Here is a 20,514-nt window from a genome sequence, read left to right on the forward strand (position 1 = left end):
TAATTATAGGACTGAGAAATTGGACCCGGTGCTCTGTTTTGGGTGTCAGCTAAAAAGGCATCTACATGGCACCTGAAGCTGTCCACTCAAGTCTAATAAGGGATTGCTTCAGACACAACTTTTCTTTTTTCACACTACTGGTTGCTGTCTGAGAACACAATGCATGTGCATTGGCCCCAAGGGAGTGAGAGGGATTCACACAAGGATAGACTGTCATGGCGTCTCTCACAGGCACCCAGGTGTAATTGAAAGTGTTGCAATGAGTGCATGTTTCTCATGGCCCAAAGTGTTCAGTGTGCATCCATCACTGTTTATTATGAGAATTCTACTGTCAGTCACTAAAAACGAACTGCCGGTATGAACTCATGATGCAGCTATTTTGTCCCCCAACTTGTGGAAGCACATTGTTGTGGTTGCATCAGAATGTAGTGTAATTGGAAGTCAGACAGAGCCAGAATTTTGACTATCAGCATGAAGTGTGGTCCACTTTGCAACATATTGTAGTTCTGCAGCATATTCTTATCTTATATTGTTAAATCAACAAACATTGTATGTGCTGTTTAGGGGAATGTAATGGGATATCACAATAATAATTTGTCTTCTTTTTCACCATTTGTTCATTTTGCCTGTGATTAATGGAGTTTGCTTTAGGCAAGCATCACCAACCTTGTGAAAAAGAAGGGTGCTTAATTGTATTGAATGTGCACTTCCACTTAAAATCTTAAGTATAAATTGAAAAAGTAGCCCTACTTGTGGACAATATTAATTAAATAAAAGGCCAATTAAGTGTACTTAAAGGATTAGTTCACTTTCAAATGAAAATTACCTCAAGATTTACTCACCCTCAAGACATCCTAGGTGTATATGACTTGCTTCTTTCAGACGAATACAATCAAAGTTATATTAAAGGTGCCCTCGAATGAAAAATTGAATTTATCTTGGCATAGTCAAATAACAAGAGTTCAGTACATGGAAATGACATACAGTGAGCCTCAAACTCCATTATTTCCTCCTACTTATATAAATCTCACTTGTTTAAACGACCTCCGAAGAACAGGCGAATCTCAACATACGTAACAGTCAGGGTGTACGCCCCCAATATTTGCATATGCCAGCCCATGTTCCCAACATTATGAAAGGCATTAGACAAGGGCAGCCAGTAACGTCTGGATGTGCACAGCTGAATCAACAGACTAGGTAAGCAAGCAAGAACAATAGCGAAAAATGGCAGATAGAGCAATAATATTTGTAAATTGTCTTTCTAAATGTTTCGTTAGCATGTTGCTAATGTACTGTTAAATGTAGTTAAAGTTACCATCGTTTCTTACTGTATTCACGGAGACAAGAGCCGTCGCTATTTTAATTTTTAAACACTTGCAGTCTGTATAATGCATAAACACAACTTCATTCTTTGTAAATCTCTCCAACAGTTTAGCATTAGCTGTTAGCCATGGAACACCGCCTCAAATTCATTCAGAATCAAATGAAAACAATATAACCGTATACAATACTCACATAATGATGAACACTTTGTAAAGATCCATTTGAAGGTTATATTAGCAGTGTAAACTTTGTTTATGCACTGTTCGAGGCAAGCGCGAGCTCCGTGGGCGTGGAGCACGAGAATTAAAGGACCAGTAGCCCTGAATCGGCTCATTTATAATGATGTCCCAAAATAGGCAGTTAAAAAAATGAATTTAAAAAAATCTATGGGGTATTTTGAGCTGACACTTCACAGACACATTCAGGGGACACCTTAGACTTATATTACATCTTTTTTTAAAAAGTTCTAGGGGACCTTTAATAAACACCCTGACACTATCAAGCTTTATAATGGCAGTCAACAGGGGTCAAGAGTTTGAAGCGTAAGTTACACTTTAAGGCCGTTTCACACTGAACGCAACACGGAAAAGCGAGGAGAATCACGGAAGAACAGACCTTTCACACTGAACGTGAAACGACTGATCATCTTCTGCTAATTCACGCCTGCACGCTAGGTGGCGCCGACCAACAATGCATTTTTCCTTATATAGGCGTCTCGTATATATGGCTTTAACATCGTCCGCTGTATATTATACAGTGTTAAATTAAGATAAATAAAGTTTGGTACTACATTAGAAACACAAACTATCTAATGCATACAAGAATACATCTTAAAATATAATTAGAGGTACAATTAGCATCAAGTTACATTTCAAAATGTATATGATTATTAATGTGTTCAAAATGTACTTTAAACCATCATCAAGTTATTGTGACAACCTCTGATTATGATCTAAAGTGGGTTTTGATTTGATAATGGGTAGACATGCATTCTGTGTATGTTTTATAATAGATTGCTAAATTTGCTTATCATTTGTCATAAACATCCTTTATTGTTATAAAAATGCCATGAATTGCATAAAAAAACACAGAAAACATTGTCATAACCATATTCTCTCAATTTTTATTTACAGAAGAGCAGGAGATATGATTATATGATTGACAGATCTAAAACGTGCTCTCATAATCATAACACTCGCACACATGGAAGAAAACGGACAGTGATCACGTAATTAATAGAAATGATATTCTGTATAAAGAACATGTGAAAATAAATCTGTTCTTAGATACCAATAACTATCTCCTCCTGGATACTCTTCTTCGGTGTTTGTTTACACTATAGTTTTCGAACAGCGCCACCACTCTTGCCCTCCTCTGCAACAGCAGCTGCTCCATGCACGTGATCTAAAGCTAAAACCTAATTGGATGGCCTGTTTCATTGCGGAGCAACGGGGAAAAAAAAAATCAACAGGTCGGGAAAAAAATCCTTGCTTTTTCATGCCGCGAATGTTCGCGGCCAGTGTGCAAGTCTCCATAGGGATCTATTGTTTCATTTCACGAGCGCCATTGTGGCGAATTTCATTTTCAAAGGGCCTTTAGACGCAAGTAGAATCTGTAAGGCAGTTTGGCCAGAAGGTAGTTATTTAACTTTATAGCATGTTAAATATGGATATTTTCCTTACACAAATGTATCACTTCACTTCAGAAGGCATTTATTAACCCCCCCGGAGATGTGTGGAGAACATTTATGACAGATGGATGCACTTATTTGAGCGTCAAACTCGTGACACCGTTCACAGATATTATAAAGCTTGATAGCATCAGGGTGTCTATTAATACAACTCTGACTGTATTTGTCTGAAAGAAGAAAGTCATATACACCTAGGATGACTTGAGGGTGAGTAAATCATGGGGTGATTTTCATTTTAAAGTGAACTAATCCTTTAATCTTAACCCTAAACTTTCATGACTTTCTTAATACACACTGGGCTCTTTTTACTTGGAGCCAGTAAGCAACCAACTATAACATACTTGCAACCAGTCAGAACACCTTCTTAACAGCATAGCAGCCACCAACAGCACAACAAAGCCTTGGCTATACAAACCATTCAGAGACCACCCAGAAAACCTTTGCATCATGCTGGCACTATTTGCACAGACAAGCACCACTAGCATATGAGAATATTTCTTTTATTTTTTTCATCTTTGGTTAAAATTTGTCTCACTTCCTGTGTTCCTCTCACAGACATTTTTTTTCTGTCCTTCTACAGTTGCCTAGGCTTCCTGAAGACCTGGCTTCCATTCTGCATCTTAACCAGCGTCATCCTGGCTGTTGCCCTGTCTCTAAACCTGCGATGACCACGCAGGATCAGATAGAGGCGGGGCGGCTCAGGGTGAGTGGGCACAAAGTCCAGTGCCCATCGGGGACCCATTTCTTCAGCTTAAGGGGGACTCCAATGAATGTCAACTTGAAGTCCAGCTCTTCAAAGCGTAGAGGAGCTCAACATCAAAAATCAAATGCTAAACCTCTTTGTCGTAGGGTAGAGACAGCAAATACACCATGGCTTCAACGTCTTGTGGTGATGTAAGAAACGCTATTCTCAAAAACCTGTCTTCCGAAGGCATGACTTTGGTGTCTCTCTTGAGGGTTATGGTGCTCATTTATTGTTTGGTCAGATTTTGATCTCCAAACTATAACTGCTGTTTAGGAAAAGTAACACTATAACTTATATTGTCTTATATACATTGTCTTATATTTTAAATAGAACTTGAATATGAATTTCTAATGATGCTGTGTTCTTTCTAAGAACATAGTTTATTGCAGAAACAGTGCATTATATATTGAAATATAATGGAAGATGGATTCAATTTTAAAATTCTTACCACAAATATGAAAGCTTATTTTAATTATCAATTTTAATATTTTTCATTTAAAGGATTAGTTCTCTTTCAAATGAAAATTACCCCAAGCTTTACTCACCCTCAAGCCATCCTAGGTGTATATGACTTTCTTCTTTCTGATGAACACAATCGGTTTATAAATGTCCTGACGCATCTGAGCTTTATAATGGCAGTGAACGGGACCATTGAGTATGAAGCTGAAGAAAGTACCTCCATCCACATCCATCCATCCATCATAAACATACTTCACACAGCTCCGGGGGCTTAATAAGGTCATGCATTTGATTAAAAAAAAATGCTTCCATATTTAACAAGTTATGAAGTAAAATATCTAGCTTCCACCAGACTGCCTTCCATATTCAAATTACAAATGAAACTGGTGTTGCATCAGTTAAGCTTTTTCCATAAGTTGAATAGGGAAGGCGTAGGACATAGTGTAAGCTTTTTGAACTGCAAGAGTTTTACACTTTCTTCATACATAAAATACGGAAGGCGGTTTGGCAGAAGCTAGATATTTTACTTCATAACATGCTAAATATGTTTTTTTTGTTGTTGTTTTTTTTTTACACAAACACATCGCTTCACTTCAGAAGGCCTTTATTAACCCCCCGGGGCCGTGTGGAGTACGTTTATGATGGATGGATGTGGATGGTGACACTTTCGTTATCTCATAGTCGTTGATCCCACTCACTGCCATTTATAAAGCTCGTATGTGTCCGAATATTTATTAATATACCTCCTATTGTGTTCATCTGAAAGAAGAAAGTCATATACATCTAGGATGGCTTGAGGGCGAGTAAAGCTTGGGGTAATTTTCATTTGAAAGTGAACTAACCTTTTAAGAGTAACCTTTCAGTCATTTTATTGGCAAGGCTTACCATCAATAAATATAGATTTTGCTTTAAATATTGCAGCTTGGCATGCTTTAAAGTGTAATTGTTTTTAAACAAAAAAATCTAATTGCATATGAAGAATTGATAATTAATGTATAAGCAAAGTCGTGTTTGCATTATAGATTTAAAAACATTCTTTGTATAAAACTGCCTGGCCAGCTATTATTATATTAAATAATTTACTGTCATTTTATTAATTTACTATTATTATATTGCATAAATCATTACAAAATGACATTCTCAACCTATTTGCTTAAAGTGGAATGAGACATATTCCAAAGTGAAACAGGATATTCAATTAGGGGGAAAAAAAAATGTAGGCTGGGATTTGATTTTTATCCATTGGGAATTGGTGTTCCAATAGCAGAATAGAGCCCGACTTGAATGCAAGGGGTTGTATACAAGTCACATTGTTGACTAGCTTAAAAAGGACATTAAGTCAGTTAATTTGAGGAATTATTACAAAGACAGACATGATCGTAATCTAATCCTGCACAGTAAGACTAGGAGCAAAGGAAAATAAATGAGGTCATAATTTTGATGTCATGTTGCCATTAATAAATCTTTGTTGTCCTGAGAATCACTTGATTCACATTGCAGCAATTTTGAATGTTCTGTTTGAAAGCTTTACTCTTTCAATCATGAACTATGAAATGACATGTTTAATGCTTCCAAACGTTGTTTCCAAAGGAAATATCAAAGGGTATAATGGCAGTATATGCCTAATCTAGTATATGCCACACAATACACAATGTATATACTGTGTGTGTTATATAAATACACATACATACACAATACATACATTGTGTGGCACACGTAGACACACACATACACATTTATAATAATATGATTTATGATCCAGGTATGATGTCATGCGCATTATTTTGACTCGAAATCAAAAATGTCAAAGTTATTTTTGTTTAAAGAAAATGAAGCCTTATTTAAATGCCAATTAAGCACATTTCCTACCATAAGAACAAAATATTATATTGTATTGTATTTATAGTTATTTGTAGTAAATCTATATTAAGTAAAAGCGGCAATAAATTAATGAAAATTTGGGGTGGGGAGTCTTAAAACAGATGTGTTAAAAACAACACAAATTGTGTTATATCTTAACACACCTGTGTGTGTCTCGTTAAGGACAACACATTTTGTGTTACTTTTAACTCAACCATGTGTTATTCCTGCTAATTTTCTACACACTAATGTTATATTTACACAATTTGTGTCAATTATGTGCACAAAATGTGTCATAAATAACACAAAAAAATGTGTTATGAATTAACATGTCTTTTTTGAGAGGATGTATTTGTCATAAAAATCTTAATTATCCTAATAACATGCTTTATTTTCTTTATACAAAATATATGTATTATTCCTTCTAATTTTGGATGAAAATGGCCTGTTTTTGTGAGATTCACTCATACTTTTAAATAGATCTGACTGGTGTATAATCAGAAAGAAAAACAAACCTTAAGTCAGATTGGGCCCTCAAAAATATTACATTATTTTTATTGTAATAACAGTAAATACTGTATTTAAAGGCTTTATTTTCTTTATGCAAAATATAGTTTTGTTTCCTTCTGATTTTGGGTGAAAATGTTTCACTTATACATCTGAATGGATCTGACTGATGTATAATCTAGACGAAAAACAAACCTGAGGTTAAATTGGGCTCTCTGCATTCTAGATTGAACCTAACCATTACTGTAATCCAGAACACAGAAATCCTGTTAGAGGTCTGTTTGCTTTTCTCCACTGTAGCCATGAACTGTGCATTTATTTTCAAACACATATCAAACCCTGCTGTAATCTTAGACTATGATCTGGACACCAAATCCGTTTCCATGGCTCCTGTGCATAAATGAAATCCCCCTTTTGTTTAGACTCAAAAAGAAAAATCACTGAACTCCACTCTTATACCTATTTCTCTCTTCTCACATTTTTCCTTTTCATTCCCCCTTTCACACTCTCTTGGTCTTTGGAAGTATTGCCAAGAGCAGCAGGTAGCCAAGTGTCTTGAGCTCTTTGGAGACTCTTCAGATGGGCTGCTGTGTGTGAGGAGTGTGTGGCCCCTGCTGGCACCGGCTAGAGCTGATCAGATTAGAAAGCCTGTGTGAAGTGTGACGTTCTTACCGACGGCTTTCCTGTCTTCAAAGACGTGAACTAGTGGATCAGATGCACATTTGACTGTTTTAATAGTCACTGCAGCCCAGTAGTTCCCATTTCCTGTTTGTAATCCGTAAAGATGAGGGCATTTCACAGGTTTATACTTTTACAAAACATTCATTCATTCACTGAAATAATTCTGTAGTTACAATGTCTATGTAAAATGTTAAAATTCACATGCCACTTTCCACAAATAGGGTAGAAAAGGGCCTGAAATTATAAAAGATGTTATTTTCCATGTTACAAAACACTTGGTCCAGGACTAAATCTAGTTTATAAGACCTAATTTGTTAAGAAATGTATAACATACAACAGGCTTGCAAATTGGCTTGTTTGGGACCAATAGGGGAATCATGTGGTGAGCTTAAAATGTGTGACTTTTTTTTTTTTTTTTTTTTAAGGTTTTTCATGTTATCTAAAATTTTTGTTAGATAGTAGTTTTCATGTGCTCTGCCTTTAGACATCAGGCTTCCCTATATGGAAAGTGGCACTTCCACTTGTGGCATTAGAATAGTTTTATTAGCAGATTCCATATCTATCCATATCTTATCTATGCGTAAAAATGAGCTGCAAATGTTTTCCATTCATGCACTGCTGTTAAGCTCAGCATTACATTACATTTGCACAATTACTAACAAATAGACTTTTAATATTTACGAAACTATCACCTCAAACCTTCTGCAGCTGCATTAGTGTGTTTGAACCAGTGCGAGTGTGTGTGTGTGTGTGTGTGTGTGTGTGTGTGTGTGTGTGTGTGTGTGTGTGTGTGTGTGTGTGTGTGTGTGTGTGTGTGTGTGTGTGTGTGTGTGTGTGTGTGTGTGTGTGTGTGTGTGTGTGTGTGTGTGTGTGCGCGCACGTGAATGTTTGCTTATTAGCATGTTCTGCTGTGTAAGCCAGTACGCACGTGTCTGTTACTGAGAAAGTGTGATATTGGCGATTTGTATTTAACACTTAGTTCTGGGTTTCTTAATTATTGCTAATAATCAAATGCATTTTAATATCAGGTTATTAGAATCTTTGTAATGATATATTTTGCCTTCTAGAGAACTGGCTGCATGTATTTTGCCTTCTGGCTGTAGTATGTGTGGTATGTTGAATGTTACAGATACATAAGAGAAGCAGAATGCTTTTTCTTTCTTTCTTTTTGTTAACCCTGAATAACATCAACCATTAAGTAGAGCACATGGAACAACTACAAACAGGGTAAAATAAAAACACTTCTCAAAGCCTTTCTTACTCCAGATGAGTTACCACTTAATTTTATATTCATAAGGCAATAACCTTATACATTATTCTGTATTCAATATAAGTAGGTGAAGAAAGATTACTGTGTGCTTAATCTGATCTAATTTTATAAACTGTGCATCAGTTTAAGCATTGTTGCAGACCATGTAGATCCTTTCATGGAAACGGTATTCTCTGGTGGCTGTGGTCTCTTTCATCAGGATACTTATATTGGTCTATTGGTCTTTCATTGTCTTTTACTTTTCCTTTCTTTTACTCCAAAGCACCCAGTAATGGGGATTTTAAATCGAGTTATTGAGTTCGCACAATGAATTTCCTCATAGCTGAGTCTGTGTCCATAAGACCACCAATGGAAAAAGCCAATATCCTGCCATCAAAAACCAATGGAAACGTAAAATCGTCTTCTAAATCATTTAAAGTTCCCAGTTTTGTATAATTATCATCAAATTTCAAACAGATTCTGCCAACAGTATAATGTATATTTAATGTCAATGCATTATTGATATCAATAAAATGTTTACTATTACTATATACAATGTTTGTTTTTTTTAATCTTTTTTAGTATAAAGCAATATTGTCTCTATCAAACTGCTTCAACAGCATGACAAAAGACTTAAAGGGTTAGTTCACCCAAAAATGAAATTTCTGTCATTCGAAACCCATAAGACCTTCATTCATCTTCAGAACACAAATTACTGTCATTCAAGGTCCAGAATGGTATTAAAGACATAGTCAACATGACTACAGTGGTTCAACTTTAATGATATGAATCGACGAGAATACTTTTTGTGTGCAAAAACAAAGCAAAAACAACGACTTTATTCAACCATTTCTTCTCTACCATGTCAGTTCTGCGTTCACTGTGTCAAATGTGTACAAGTAAGAAATTGTTGAATACAGTCGCTATAATTTTTTTTTTTTGTGCACAAAAAGTATCGCTTTACAACATTAAGGTTGAACCACTGTAGTCACGTTGACTGTTTTAACTATGTCTTTAATACATTTCTGGAATGTGAATGTGGTAATTAGATTGCTTTCTATGGGGGATTTAAAAACAAACCTCTCAGATTTCATCAAAAATATCTTAATTTTGTTCCGAAGATGAACGAAGGTCTTATGGGTTTGGAATGACAAGAGGGTGATTACTTAATGAATTACAATAAACCATTGTTCTAGCAAGTATACTAGATTATTACCATAGCTGTACACTGTTCATGGTTTCTAAAGAACTGCTTTAAAGGATTAGTTCACAATTAGTTCAAAATGCTTACATATGTCCTATGCCTTCCATATTCAACTTACGAAAAAAGTGTAACTGATGTCGCATCATAATTCGTAAGTTAAATACGGAAGGCGGTCTGGCAGAAGCTAACTTCTTTCTCACACAAACGCATCGCTTCGCTTCAGAAGGCCTTTATTAACCCCTTGGAGCTGTGTGGAATATGTTTATGATGGATGTTTCTAGAGCTTCATACTCGTTGGTCCCGTTCACTGCCATTATAAAGTTTAGATGTGTCAGGATATTTATTAATATGGCTTGAGAGTGAGTAAAGCTTGGGGTATTTTTCATTTTAAAGTGAACTAATCCTTAACAGGTGTGCATATATTGGATATTTTACAACAAAAATGTAAAAATGTAGAGACTATATGAGTTCTCTTTGATACCTAGTTTTTTTGTGAATTTTATTTTATAATTTAAAAAAAGTAGCACAGTTTTGACTCAAGATATATAGCATGACTTAAGATACATGCATGCATTTTCAGAATGTTTCAAATGTTATCGTGTGCTCCTTTGAACTGTTGCCCTGGAAACATTTAATTGCGCTAGAGAACAAATGACTGACTCAGCAGGCAAAAGAACAATGTGTTGAATTCATTGCTTATTGTCCCCCTGCACTTCAACAGACCCCCGCCGAGTTCAAAGGATGAGGAGTCCTGTGGATATCAGATCAATGTTCCCAACTTCTCCATTCAAAAACGTTGAACTGGATTAATCTTAAGAAAACCTGGTCAGAAATCCGAAGCCATTAACACTGACTTGAAGAAGCTCTACAGTGCAGTGTTTTTCATCCAGTCAGTATTTAAAGGCCCCTCCGTAAGCTATGATTTGACCTCTTCCACTATTTTAAACAAAGATCATATTCAAATAATAAATTGTAACTAATTCAATATTTTTTTAAGGTTAAAGTTTTTTCTGGTCTTACAAAATTTCCAAAAGCAGAATTTGTTACTGTGCACTGTAAAAAAAATATATATATATATATATATATATATAGTTGATTTGACTAAAGAAAAAAATGTGATTAAAAAAAAAAAAATATATATATATATATATATAGTTGATTTGACTAAAGAAAAAAATGTGATTAAAAAAAAAAAAAAAAAAAAAAATTATATATATATATATATATATATATATATATATATATATATATATATATATATATATAATTTTTTTTTTTTTTTTTTTTTTTTTATAACATTTTTTTCTTTAGTCAAATCAACTTCAATAATTAATGTGGTTCCGATAACATAATATTTTAAGTTTCTGTTGATTGAACCAATTACCTGTATTAACTCAAATTTTTAATATCAAATGAACTCAAAATTTTAATGCAACCAGGTACCTTACTTTTTTAAGTTAAACCAACAATTGTTTTATTTGTGATAACGCAATGAAACATCCCAAATCGAGCATACATAGTTTTTGGACAGACTGTGATACAATTAATTTATGAACACATGCAAAACAAAAGAGAACCAATGGAGTATTAATAACTGATTATGTTGTAGTTGATGTATGCTTTTCCCATGAGCTTTTTGTTTTTCTATGCATTTTGTGCTTATTAAAAACAAACCTGTAGCTGTAGTGTAACCCTTTTTTGCCAAAAAATTTGTCAGATAAACACCTTACCAAGTTATTTTTTTTAAATATATAAAATATTTCCCTCATATTTTTGATGATTTAATCAAACTTGTAGGATCACTAAAAAACAAATCATCATGCCAATCCCCTCCTTACTTTTGGCCTGTGTATAAATGCCCCCTTTGAAAGTTTACTGAGGCCCCCTAGTGGGCCCCACCCCCTAATTGAGAATCACTGCTGTAACATCAATAACTGCAAGTCTCTAAAGAACATTCAGCCACATAGCCTAAACCTTTGCAGAGCCTACAAGGAACTTTTGAGCAACCGTTTTTAAGTTTCAAGTGTGTATTGACGCTTGCAAATTGGAGACCTTGAGCTATAGTAATGAAGAAAAAGACGGACTAAACTGAGAGATCTTGGATTGTCATAATCTTTTGATGAGCTTTAATCACCATTAATTAACCCTATCAATCACTATGAAGAGTGTGAGATGTAAGTGATCCTAGTATCGGTCTATATGGTGAAGTGAAGGGGGAGAGTTGCGAGTCCAAAGCTCCTCCCAGCTGATTGTTGAGAGCAGGAGTGATTCAGTCCCATTGTTTGAGAGGAGCGGATCAAACGCCCCACACGGAGAACCTCCTTTTCTCATGGAAATAAAGTGTCTGCCTCTCATTCATACATGAGTTTCTCTAATGCAAAGAAGTCGAGCACGCAGGGAGACTACACACTATTGAGTGAAGTTACGAGCACGCGAGACTGAAGTCTTGGAGAGACACTTTGGAGAAGAGGAACCCTGGACGCGCACGTACGCTAAATGAGGGTATTTATTTAGTGAGATTGATGAGGTATTGCTGATATTTTACCATGTTTGCCCTTGGACGGTGCGCGCTTGTTTTTGGATTGCTGTGCGCTGGGCTCTCCGCGGGCGCATCGGTATGTCCAGCCGGCTGCGAGTGTTCAGAAGCCGCGCTGACGGTCAAATGCGTTTCTAAAGATCTACGGGACATACCGACCGGCATCCCGAGCTACACCAGAAACCTATTCATCACTGGAAACCACATCAGTCAGATCGGACGCGAATCTTTCCAGGGACTGGATAACGTGACAAATTTGTCACTGTCCAACAACAGGTAAAGTCAATGATATGTATCTGAAGCTACATCTAATTCATAAAATGCCACGTTAACCACTGTTAAAGTCATGGTGAATAAATATGGGATCTCCTTCAAACTTTGTAAGAAGATTTCTATCATTTTAAGGACAGTGAAGACTAAATCTAAGTTACCTGTTTAGGTATTTTGGTAGAAACTGATGGTAATATTTCAAAAGAGAAAGCTCAGATCGCTTTAATATGTTTAATGTGTGAACAGGTTTTATTGACCCTCTGATATTTTTTAGCTTTTGTTTTATTTTTACATGAGCCAGATTCTATACATTGTGCTGCAAAATATATGACCTAGTAAAACAGTTTTATGAAGAAATGATCTTAATAATCAAGGATGTTACAACATGGGTCTATCCAGGACCAGATGTGAAAATGCCATCATAATATTGAGTGAATGTATCCCCCACAATTGTTTTATTCAGAAAGTTCCCCAAAAGAAGGTTTTAGCAGTGTTAATAGAAAAAAAAACTGCACCTAAAAATCTTTCTGTAAGTAAATGATTTATCATGTTGCCGTTATCATCTTTTAAATATGTATCAATTTATCTGCCTTTTCAATAAAAACTAGTTTTACCATTATTTACCATGAAAATAAGATGCTGACATGGCTTAAAACAAACAAATAAATAAGCCCCCTTAATATCAGTGGTAGTTCTGACCCTGCAACTGTACTCTTAAAAATAAAGGCTCTTTATTAGCCTTGATGGTTCCATGAAGAACCTTTAAAATCCATGGAATCTTTCCATTGCACAAAAGGTTCTTTATAGGTGAAAAAGATTGTTCTTTTTTAAGCCCTGTTCACTGAAAGGTTCTTTGGGGAGCCCAAAATGTTTCTTCAGTGGCATCACAATCATAAACCACCTTTTGGAATTGTTAATTTTTCTCTGTCCAGGATCTCTGAGGTGAAGTCTCACACATTTTCTAACTTGCGGAGCCTCAGATCGCTGGACCTCAGCAACAACCAGCTGGCCATCATTCATCCTGAGGCGTTCACTGTCCAGAGCCGTATGTTGAGGGAGCTCAACCTCAGTCGGGCTCTCTACAACCACTTATCTGTCATTGATTTAGCCACCTCTCTTCGCTGGAGTACCTTGAGTGACCTGCTGGGGCTGGACCTGTCCAGTAATGGCCTTGTCTACTTGCCCCCTGGCATCTTTTGCCATCTTGTCGGCCTGCGGCGCCTTCACCTTGCCAACAACTCTATAGTGTCCATACATAATGGCACATTCACAGGACTGGATCACCTCCAGGAGCTCGATCTCACCCATAATGCCCTCAGGACTTTGCGTGAAGAGGCTCTGAAAGAGCTGGAGCAGTTGCATTCGGTAAGGCTCTACTTGGCGGAGAATCCTTACACCTGCACATGTGACATCGAGCCTTTTGCCGCCTGGCTGAACGACTCAAGAGTGCGTGTAGAGGACGTTGAACGCCTGACTTGTGCGTTCCCTGTTTCGTTGCAGAACACATCGCTATTGACGGTGGGCGAACTGGAGTTGGGTTGCCATAAGGCAGGAGAGGTCGACAACCTAGCACTGCAGACCTCCTATGTATTCCTGGGTCTTGTGCTGGGATTTGTTGGTCTCATGTTTCTCTTTGTGCTTTATCTGAACCGCAAAGGTATTAAGAAGCGCATCTACGACATGCGTGATGCATGCCGGGAAGTCTGGGAAGGGTACCACTACCGATACGAGATTGACTCCGATCCCAGATTGTCGCAATTTTCTACAACAGCTGATGTGTGATCAGACATGAACTCTTCCCAAACCAAGCTCCTTATATGAACTTGTTTTCTATTGCATTTATACTTGGAAAATGCCCGTATGTGATGCGAACATGTAGACATATTTAAGTAGGCACATTTCTTGTGGAAAGCATGTACTGCCTGTCTTGTTGAAGCCTTTATAACAAGCACACCTCCCCCTCAAGTCTGCACAGAATTGGCCCCAAGATGCAGTTGCTTCTCAATCATCATGGGATGTTGGAGGATTAGTCCAATAAAGGGGCAGAAGCCATAAAGCAACTCTGACCACCACCAACAAACCCCCCCACCAATCTCCATTGTCCTGTACTGGAATATTGCCCACCTCTTTAGTGCTCAAGTGCCTTGTTTATTGGATTTAAGGGGCTGACCAGCTTCAAAAAAGGACAACTCTCTTATATATATAGATATATAAATGCATACTGTGCTGTTTGTGGAGTTTTGAGGACTGTTTTATTGCATGCTTGTGCGGCTGTTTTTATGGAAGCGTATGCAGTTCTAGTGTCGGACTCTGAGCAACAGAATTAGCAGCCTTCTATGGTCCTTTCTGTCCCTCTATCCACAGGGAGTCTGTGAAGAATGTGCCGGATTTTCTCTCCAAAAGCATTCCAGCAGGAGGATAACCTCCTCTAAGCTCTAGAAGGAGGATCTTTTAAAGAAAGAGACTCAGTTTGCTGAAATCTCCGGCTGCTTTTTTTTTTCCGTTCAAAAGAGACGTTTGCTTTGTTTTTATTCCACTCATTTTTATTGTCAGAATGATGAGAACCAGCCCTTATGAGGGCCGCTGAGCGAGACCCCTCCTCCATGAAGCCTTTTCGTTCTTTGAAGACTCAGTCTGGCTCAGTTCCTCATATGTTCCCCAGCTTTTTCTGTTTAAGGGACTGTTACGGTGATAAGATACAGATGAAGCTGGGGCCGTTGTGCTGAAGGGTCTCATGCTCTATTTTTTGAGTACTGTTTCCAAATGTGTAAGACTGAAAAGAAATATGCTTGATGTGTTGTGTGTGCCGCACTTGTGTTTGGATAAAATGGTTTTATGCAGCATAAGTTTGTCAAAAGACTATTTAGTCTTTGAGTGAATCTCACATAGACCAGCAATTTCTTGTTTAAATTAATTCGTATTTCACCTTATGAAAAGAAAAAAATAAATATTTTGCATAACAGAAAGACTTTTTTTTTTTTTTTTTGCATTGTGACTTTTTATGACAATTAAGTCTCCTCTCTCTCTCTCTCTACATATAGCCTATATAATATTGATATATTGTGAAGTAGTATAAGTAACACCGTGTCCTAACCAGACGCGACGCAACACCGACACACGCGATAAAAGTATCTTTTCCATGTAAATATGGAGTTTTTGTCCTAACCAGCATCACAAAGAATGACAATGATAATATCAGGTACTGTTTATGTGCTTTATTTAATGTTAAAAGCGTCTAATATGAGTTTGAATATCATTCTGTGTTCCCAGCTTTTTAGCTGCAATGAAAACAACACTGGCTAATTCACCTCAGATCTTGAAAATAAATAAATGGGCACAAGTCAACTCAATGCGAACAAACAAGTGTACTCTATGACAAAGATTGTTTCAGTCACTCCGTTTGTACTTTAAATAATGTTTAAATGAATAATGTTTAAATATATATTTATGAATTTGTACTATGTAGCCTACTTAACCCATTTCATAGTGTCTGCTGTGCTCTGCTTTTGCCAAGAGAGCCCGCACACACTCTCTTCTGATTGGCTGTGGGTTTTGATAGATTTTTATCGCTTTTATCGCTCATTGTCGCGTCGCGTCTAGTGTGGACTGGAATCTAATCGCATCGCGTGTAGTTACAACACGGTGTAAGTCATGGTAGTATTTGTTCTAAATAGAATTATTGTTTGTTTTATTAATGTGGAGGATTTTCTTAACCGTCATAGTGTCACAGTGCGAAAAATATTTGTGAAAATGAAATTAAAATCCGTGAAAATGCATATATCATTGTGAGATTCACCTATATGTCCGCAATGTTTTCTATTGAGAACATTATGGTAAAAACATCATATCTTTGCTTGAGAAATTATGATATGAAACTTGAAATTGGACTGTCTTCCATTGTGCTTTCATAGCTTTCTACTCATGTATTATTCATTATATTCAAATTAATCTTTCCATAAAGAGATAAGGAAAACCGTTTAAGTGGGATGCCAAAAGCAAAATGTTTACTCATGAATTTATCAGGTATCAAGTGCAAAACAACTCTTGCGTGAATGTGTCATGCATCACATGGACAAATAAATGGTCTTTCTTCAGGGCAGAGTTTATTTTGCATGCTAAAAAATAAAGGTTTTTACATTTTAAATTTAAATTAGTCTCCATCTTGAGTCTTGTTGGTCAGAAAGATGTTTGTGGTTTCATGTTGTGGTATCCTATTCTTTGAGGGATAACTCATGGATAATTCTCCTTTATTTTACAGAAGGAATAATTCATGACAAACATTCCTCCTTTCAAAGGAAATATCTCACTCTCAACGTATCTCACAAATTACTCCAAGTTTTCCCTTCATTTTGAGTACCTTATTGTATTATCCTTCAAATCAATCCAAATGAAACTGCATATTGCAGAATGAACTCAGTGAAAATGCGTTATACGTTATAATGTTGATGCTGTAATATTATTCTCCCTCATAACAAAATGACTTTACCAAGAGCTTGCAGGGCATCAGAGGTGTTTCATAACTGATAATAACTATGAGCAGGCTTAGTCGCATTTTACGGCTGCAAATCTCCACATGCAATACGTTATTGGAAACACATGAGTTCAGCATATGTATGATAATCAGCTACAGTATAAAGTTGTATGTAATGCCTCATTGAAAATCATCTGTGGTTCAGAGCAAGGCTCTGTGTCTTAATTTAAAACATCTTAAAACATTTTAATGAACATTTTAAGTCAACCTTCTACCATAAGTTAATCAGAATAGTTGGTCAAAACTGTTAAGGGTCATTCACATTGGCAGCAATCTGGAGAAAAAAAAGTCTTATTTTCAATGCGAGTTGGCAATTCGAGGTGACTTAAAGGGATAGTTCACCCAAAAATGACAATTCTGTCATCATTTATTCACCCTCAAGTTGTTCCAGACCTGTAAAAATGTCTTTGTTCTGTAGAACACAAAAGAAGATATTTTGAAGAAAGGTTATAACCAGGCTCCTTAGCGGCACCGTTGACTTCTATAGTAGGGAAAAAAAATACTATGGAAGTCAGTGGTGCCCAAAACTGTTCAGTTTCCCACATTCTTCAAAATATCTTCCTTTTGTATTCAACAAAACAAAGAAATTTATACAGGTCTGGAACAACCTGAGGGTGAGTAAATAATGACAGAATTTTCATTTTTGGGTGAACTATCCCTTTAAGCAACAGTTGGTAATGTGAAAAAAAAAAAATTGAGTTCAAGTTTATGCAAAGTAATCTACTGCCAGTCAAGTGAAAACTGTACAGCAATTTAAAGGAACACTCCACTTTTTTAAAAAAATAGGCAAATTTTCCAACTCCCCTAAAATTAAACCGAGTTTTACCATTTTTAAATCCATTCAGCCGATCTCCGGGTCTGTCTGTACCACTTTTAGCATAGCTTAGCATAGTTCATTGAATCTGATTAGACCGTTAGCATCTCGCTCAAAAATGACCAAAGAGTTTCAATATATATCCTATTTAAAACTTGACTCTTCTGTAGTTACTAAGACTGACGGAAAATGAAAAGTTGTGATTTTCTAGGCCGATATGGCTTGGAACTATACTCTAATTCTGGCGTAACAATCAAGGAACTTTGCTGCCGCACCATGGGTGCAGCAGGCGCAATGATATTACGCAGTGCCTGTGACCCCCTGCTTGCACAGGGAGCGTTTTAAATAGGAAAAATATTGAAACTCTTTGGTCATTTTTGAGTGAGATGCTAACGGTCTAATCAGATTCAATGAACTATGCTAAGCTATGCTAAAAGTGGTACTGCCAGACCCGGAGATCGGCTGAATGGATTCGAAAACGATAAAACTCCACTAAGGGATTTGGAAAATGAGCCTATTTTCAAAAAAGTGGAGTGTTCCTTTATCCTCTATATGTGTGAATGCCCCTATACAATGATGCGTTTTTATTGCTGTTGCTTAATGGTATCTTGCCTGGTTATGACACAATGTTAGTATTGCTGATAGTGATGGCAGCATGAGAGCAGAAGTGAAGAGTGTACAAAGTATCTCTTTCCTCCAACAGCTCCCTGTGCAGAAGACCATGGTGGGCTTGTTAAAAACAAAGAAGAAATTTAGCCAATTAGTTATAAATTTATGGTTGTCCTAAGGCTCAGACCCACAAAAAAATGCTATTTACCTGGCATCATCTGGCTGGACACCGCTGTGCCAAAGAACAGTAGTGAAGATTAATGTAATCGTCTCTCGGCCTCATGGTAAGCCTGCAGGCAAGACAAAATATCCCACGGCTCTAAATTTCATCTTGTTTGCGTCTGACTTTCAAGCAAACTAGCCTTTTAAGAACAAGAACAAAGAAATCCATGTTCATGTGACTGCTGTGCTGTGTATGAGACACACTTGTTTTATTTTTTCTTTCTTGATGGCCCTACGCTGTGGTTTTGCTATTAAAAATGAAAGTGCCTTTGGGATGTTACAGAGAAATGCTGCTCTTTTTGCAATTAGTCATGTATTTGCAGACTCTAATGCTCTTTGGTTTAGAAACATCCTGGCACCATTAAGAGACATTTAGTGGATTGATATATGGGTTCATGAAATGAATCTGACATCTTTGAGGGATTCAAAACATTAAAGGCAAACCCACAACAGTCAACAGCGATTTAGTGGCAGCTGACTGTCTAGAGAGGCATTTTTCTCCTCAGGTTTCTTTCTTAACCTCAATTCCCACATCTAGCTTGTCCCTTCATTATCAATTCTTTAGTAAATAACGCTTTGTTACACTTCTTGTCTCTTTCCATATGTTTTATTTTCATTAATACATATATGACTCGTTTTATTACCCTAAGATACATGTGTGAGGGATTGAATATTACCCTAACCCTATATTAAACATCAGTTCATAACTCATCCTGCCGGAAAATTTTTGCCTGATGAATGGTAAAACGGAGGAAGAAATACCATACACTTCTGAAGGAAAGTGTCAAGTCGTATCTAGAGAGAGGTATTTATTACAGAAATACTTAAGCTAGTCCTAAACTAAAATGTATGTTTGAGCTGTTTTAACTGAAAGCAACTTGCACTGACATGTCTTAGAATACGCCATTGTTTCGTCTCATAAGATGCACACCAGTAATGTTTTTGTTTTTCTTCTGTTTTTCCAAAGACCTATAAAAGCTACTTAAATAATTAAACTAAAGCCTAATCCTAGTTTAAGAAGCCCTGTCTGTGAAACCAGGCCAATATGTAATTTCATAATCACATCGATTGTCTTTGAAATATGGTTAAAGTGTACTGCAGAATGTACTGACAAGCATTTTTGGTAAACTAAAATATACTTTAAAGCTGCAGTCTGTAACTTTTTTTGGATAAAAATTATCCAAAATCAATTTTTGAGCAAGTACATAACCAGCCAGTGTTCAAAACTATCTCCTTACCTTAGCCAATTCACAATGGTAAGCTTGTAATAATGTTTTCTAATTCGAATGATACTGGTTTCCGCGGGAAATTCAAGCTATAATCTACAGGTAACGCTAATACACACTAAATACACAGTCATGCAATGCTTGCACGGTTTGATGTGATATGAGCTAAGCGCAGAGGTGTAAAGTAAATGTAATTAGTTACTGTACTTAAGTATCTTTTTTGCTACTTTGTAGTTGTACTGAGTATCAAATATATTGAGAACTTTTACTCTCTACTTCACTACATTTTTGAGCAAGTAAATGTACTTTTTACTCCACTACATTTGTGATGAGTAATGCAATTACAAATTACATTTTTCATGGCAGCTAAATTTTTCTGCAGCAGTTTGTTTCTAATATAAAGAAGCGGTATCGCCATCTAAGGGCATTGATGGTACTATATCTTGTGCGTTTTGCCTTCACTCCCCCAAAACTTGTCAACAAGGCTACTGTATGTGAATGTGAGTGTATTTGCAGGAAGTTGTTGATCGCAGGTATTTGATTTATTAGATGAGGAAATGACTGCAGCTGGTGATGTGGCTCAAACCA

The 20,514-nt window shown here is 36.5% G+C and overlaps 2 protein-coding genes across 6 annotated transcripts in view; both read left to right on the top strand.

Moving 5' to 3' along the window:
- The window catches only part of tmem222b (transmembrane protein 222b), a 38,216-nt gene extending 29,220 nt beyond the window's left edge, over nucleotides 1-8,996 (top strand). The window contains exons 6-7 of one of the 5 annotated variants that reach the window (XR_010897279.1): nucleotides 3,594-3,907; nucleotides 7,109-8,996. Coding sequence is in view for 3 of the 5 variants with exons in the window: in XM_067411444.1 (XP_067267545.1) it covers nucleotides 3,594-3,681 (88 nt within the window). In the remaining 2 variants the exon portion in view is untranslated. Of the gene's footprint in view, nucleotides 1-3,593; nucleotides 4,292-7,108 lie in introns of those variants that run through there. The other 4 variants (XR_010897280.1, XM_067411444.1, XM_067411445.1 and 1 more) reach the window with 4 other exon arrangements.
- A 3,038-nt stretch (nucleotides 8,997-12,034) lies between these two features.
- On the top strand, nucleotides 12,035-15,485 carry tpbg1b (trophoblast glycoprotein 1b). The gene is made up of 2 exons (XM_067411442.1): nucleotides 12,035-12,530; nucleotides 13,457-15,485. The coding sequence occupies exons 1-2, from the start codon at nucleotides 12,265-12,267 to the stop codon at nucleotides 14,304-14,306; spliced, it is 1,116 nt and encodes a 371-aa protein (XP_067267543.1). The 5' UTR covers nucleotides 12,035-12,264; the 3' UTR covers nucleotides 14,307-15,485.
- The last annotated feature ends 5,029 nt before the right edge of the window (nucleotides 15,486-20,514 follow it).

Source organism: Chanodichthys erythropterus, chromosome 15 (genome assembly GCF_024489055.1).
Source record: "Chanodichthys erythropterus isolate Z2021 chromosome 15, ASM2448905v1, whole genome shotgun sequence".
Taxonomy (NCBI): Eukaryota; Metazoa; Chordata; class Actinopteri; order Cypriniformes; family Xenocyprididae; genus Chanodichthys; species Chanodichthys erythropterus.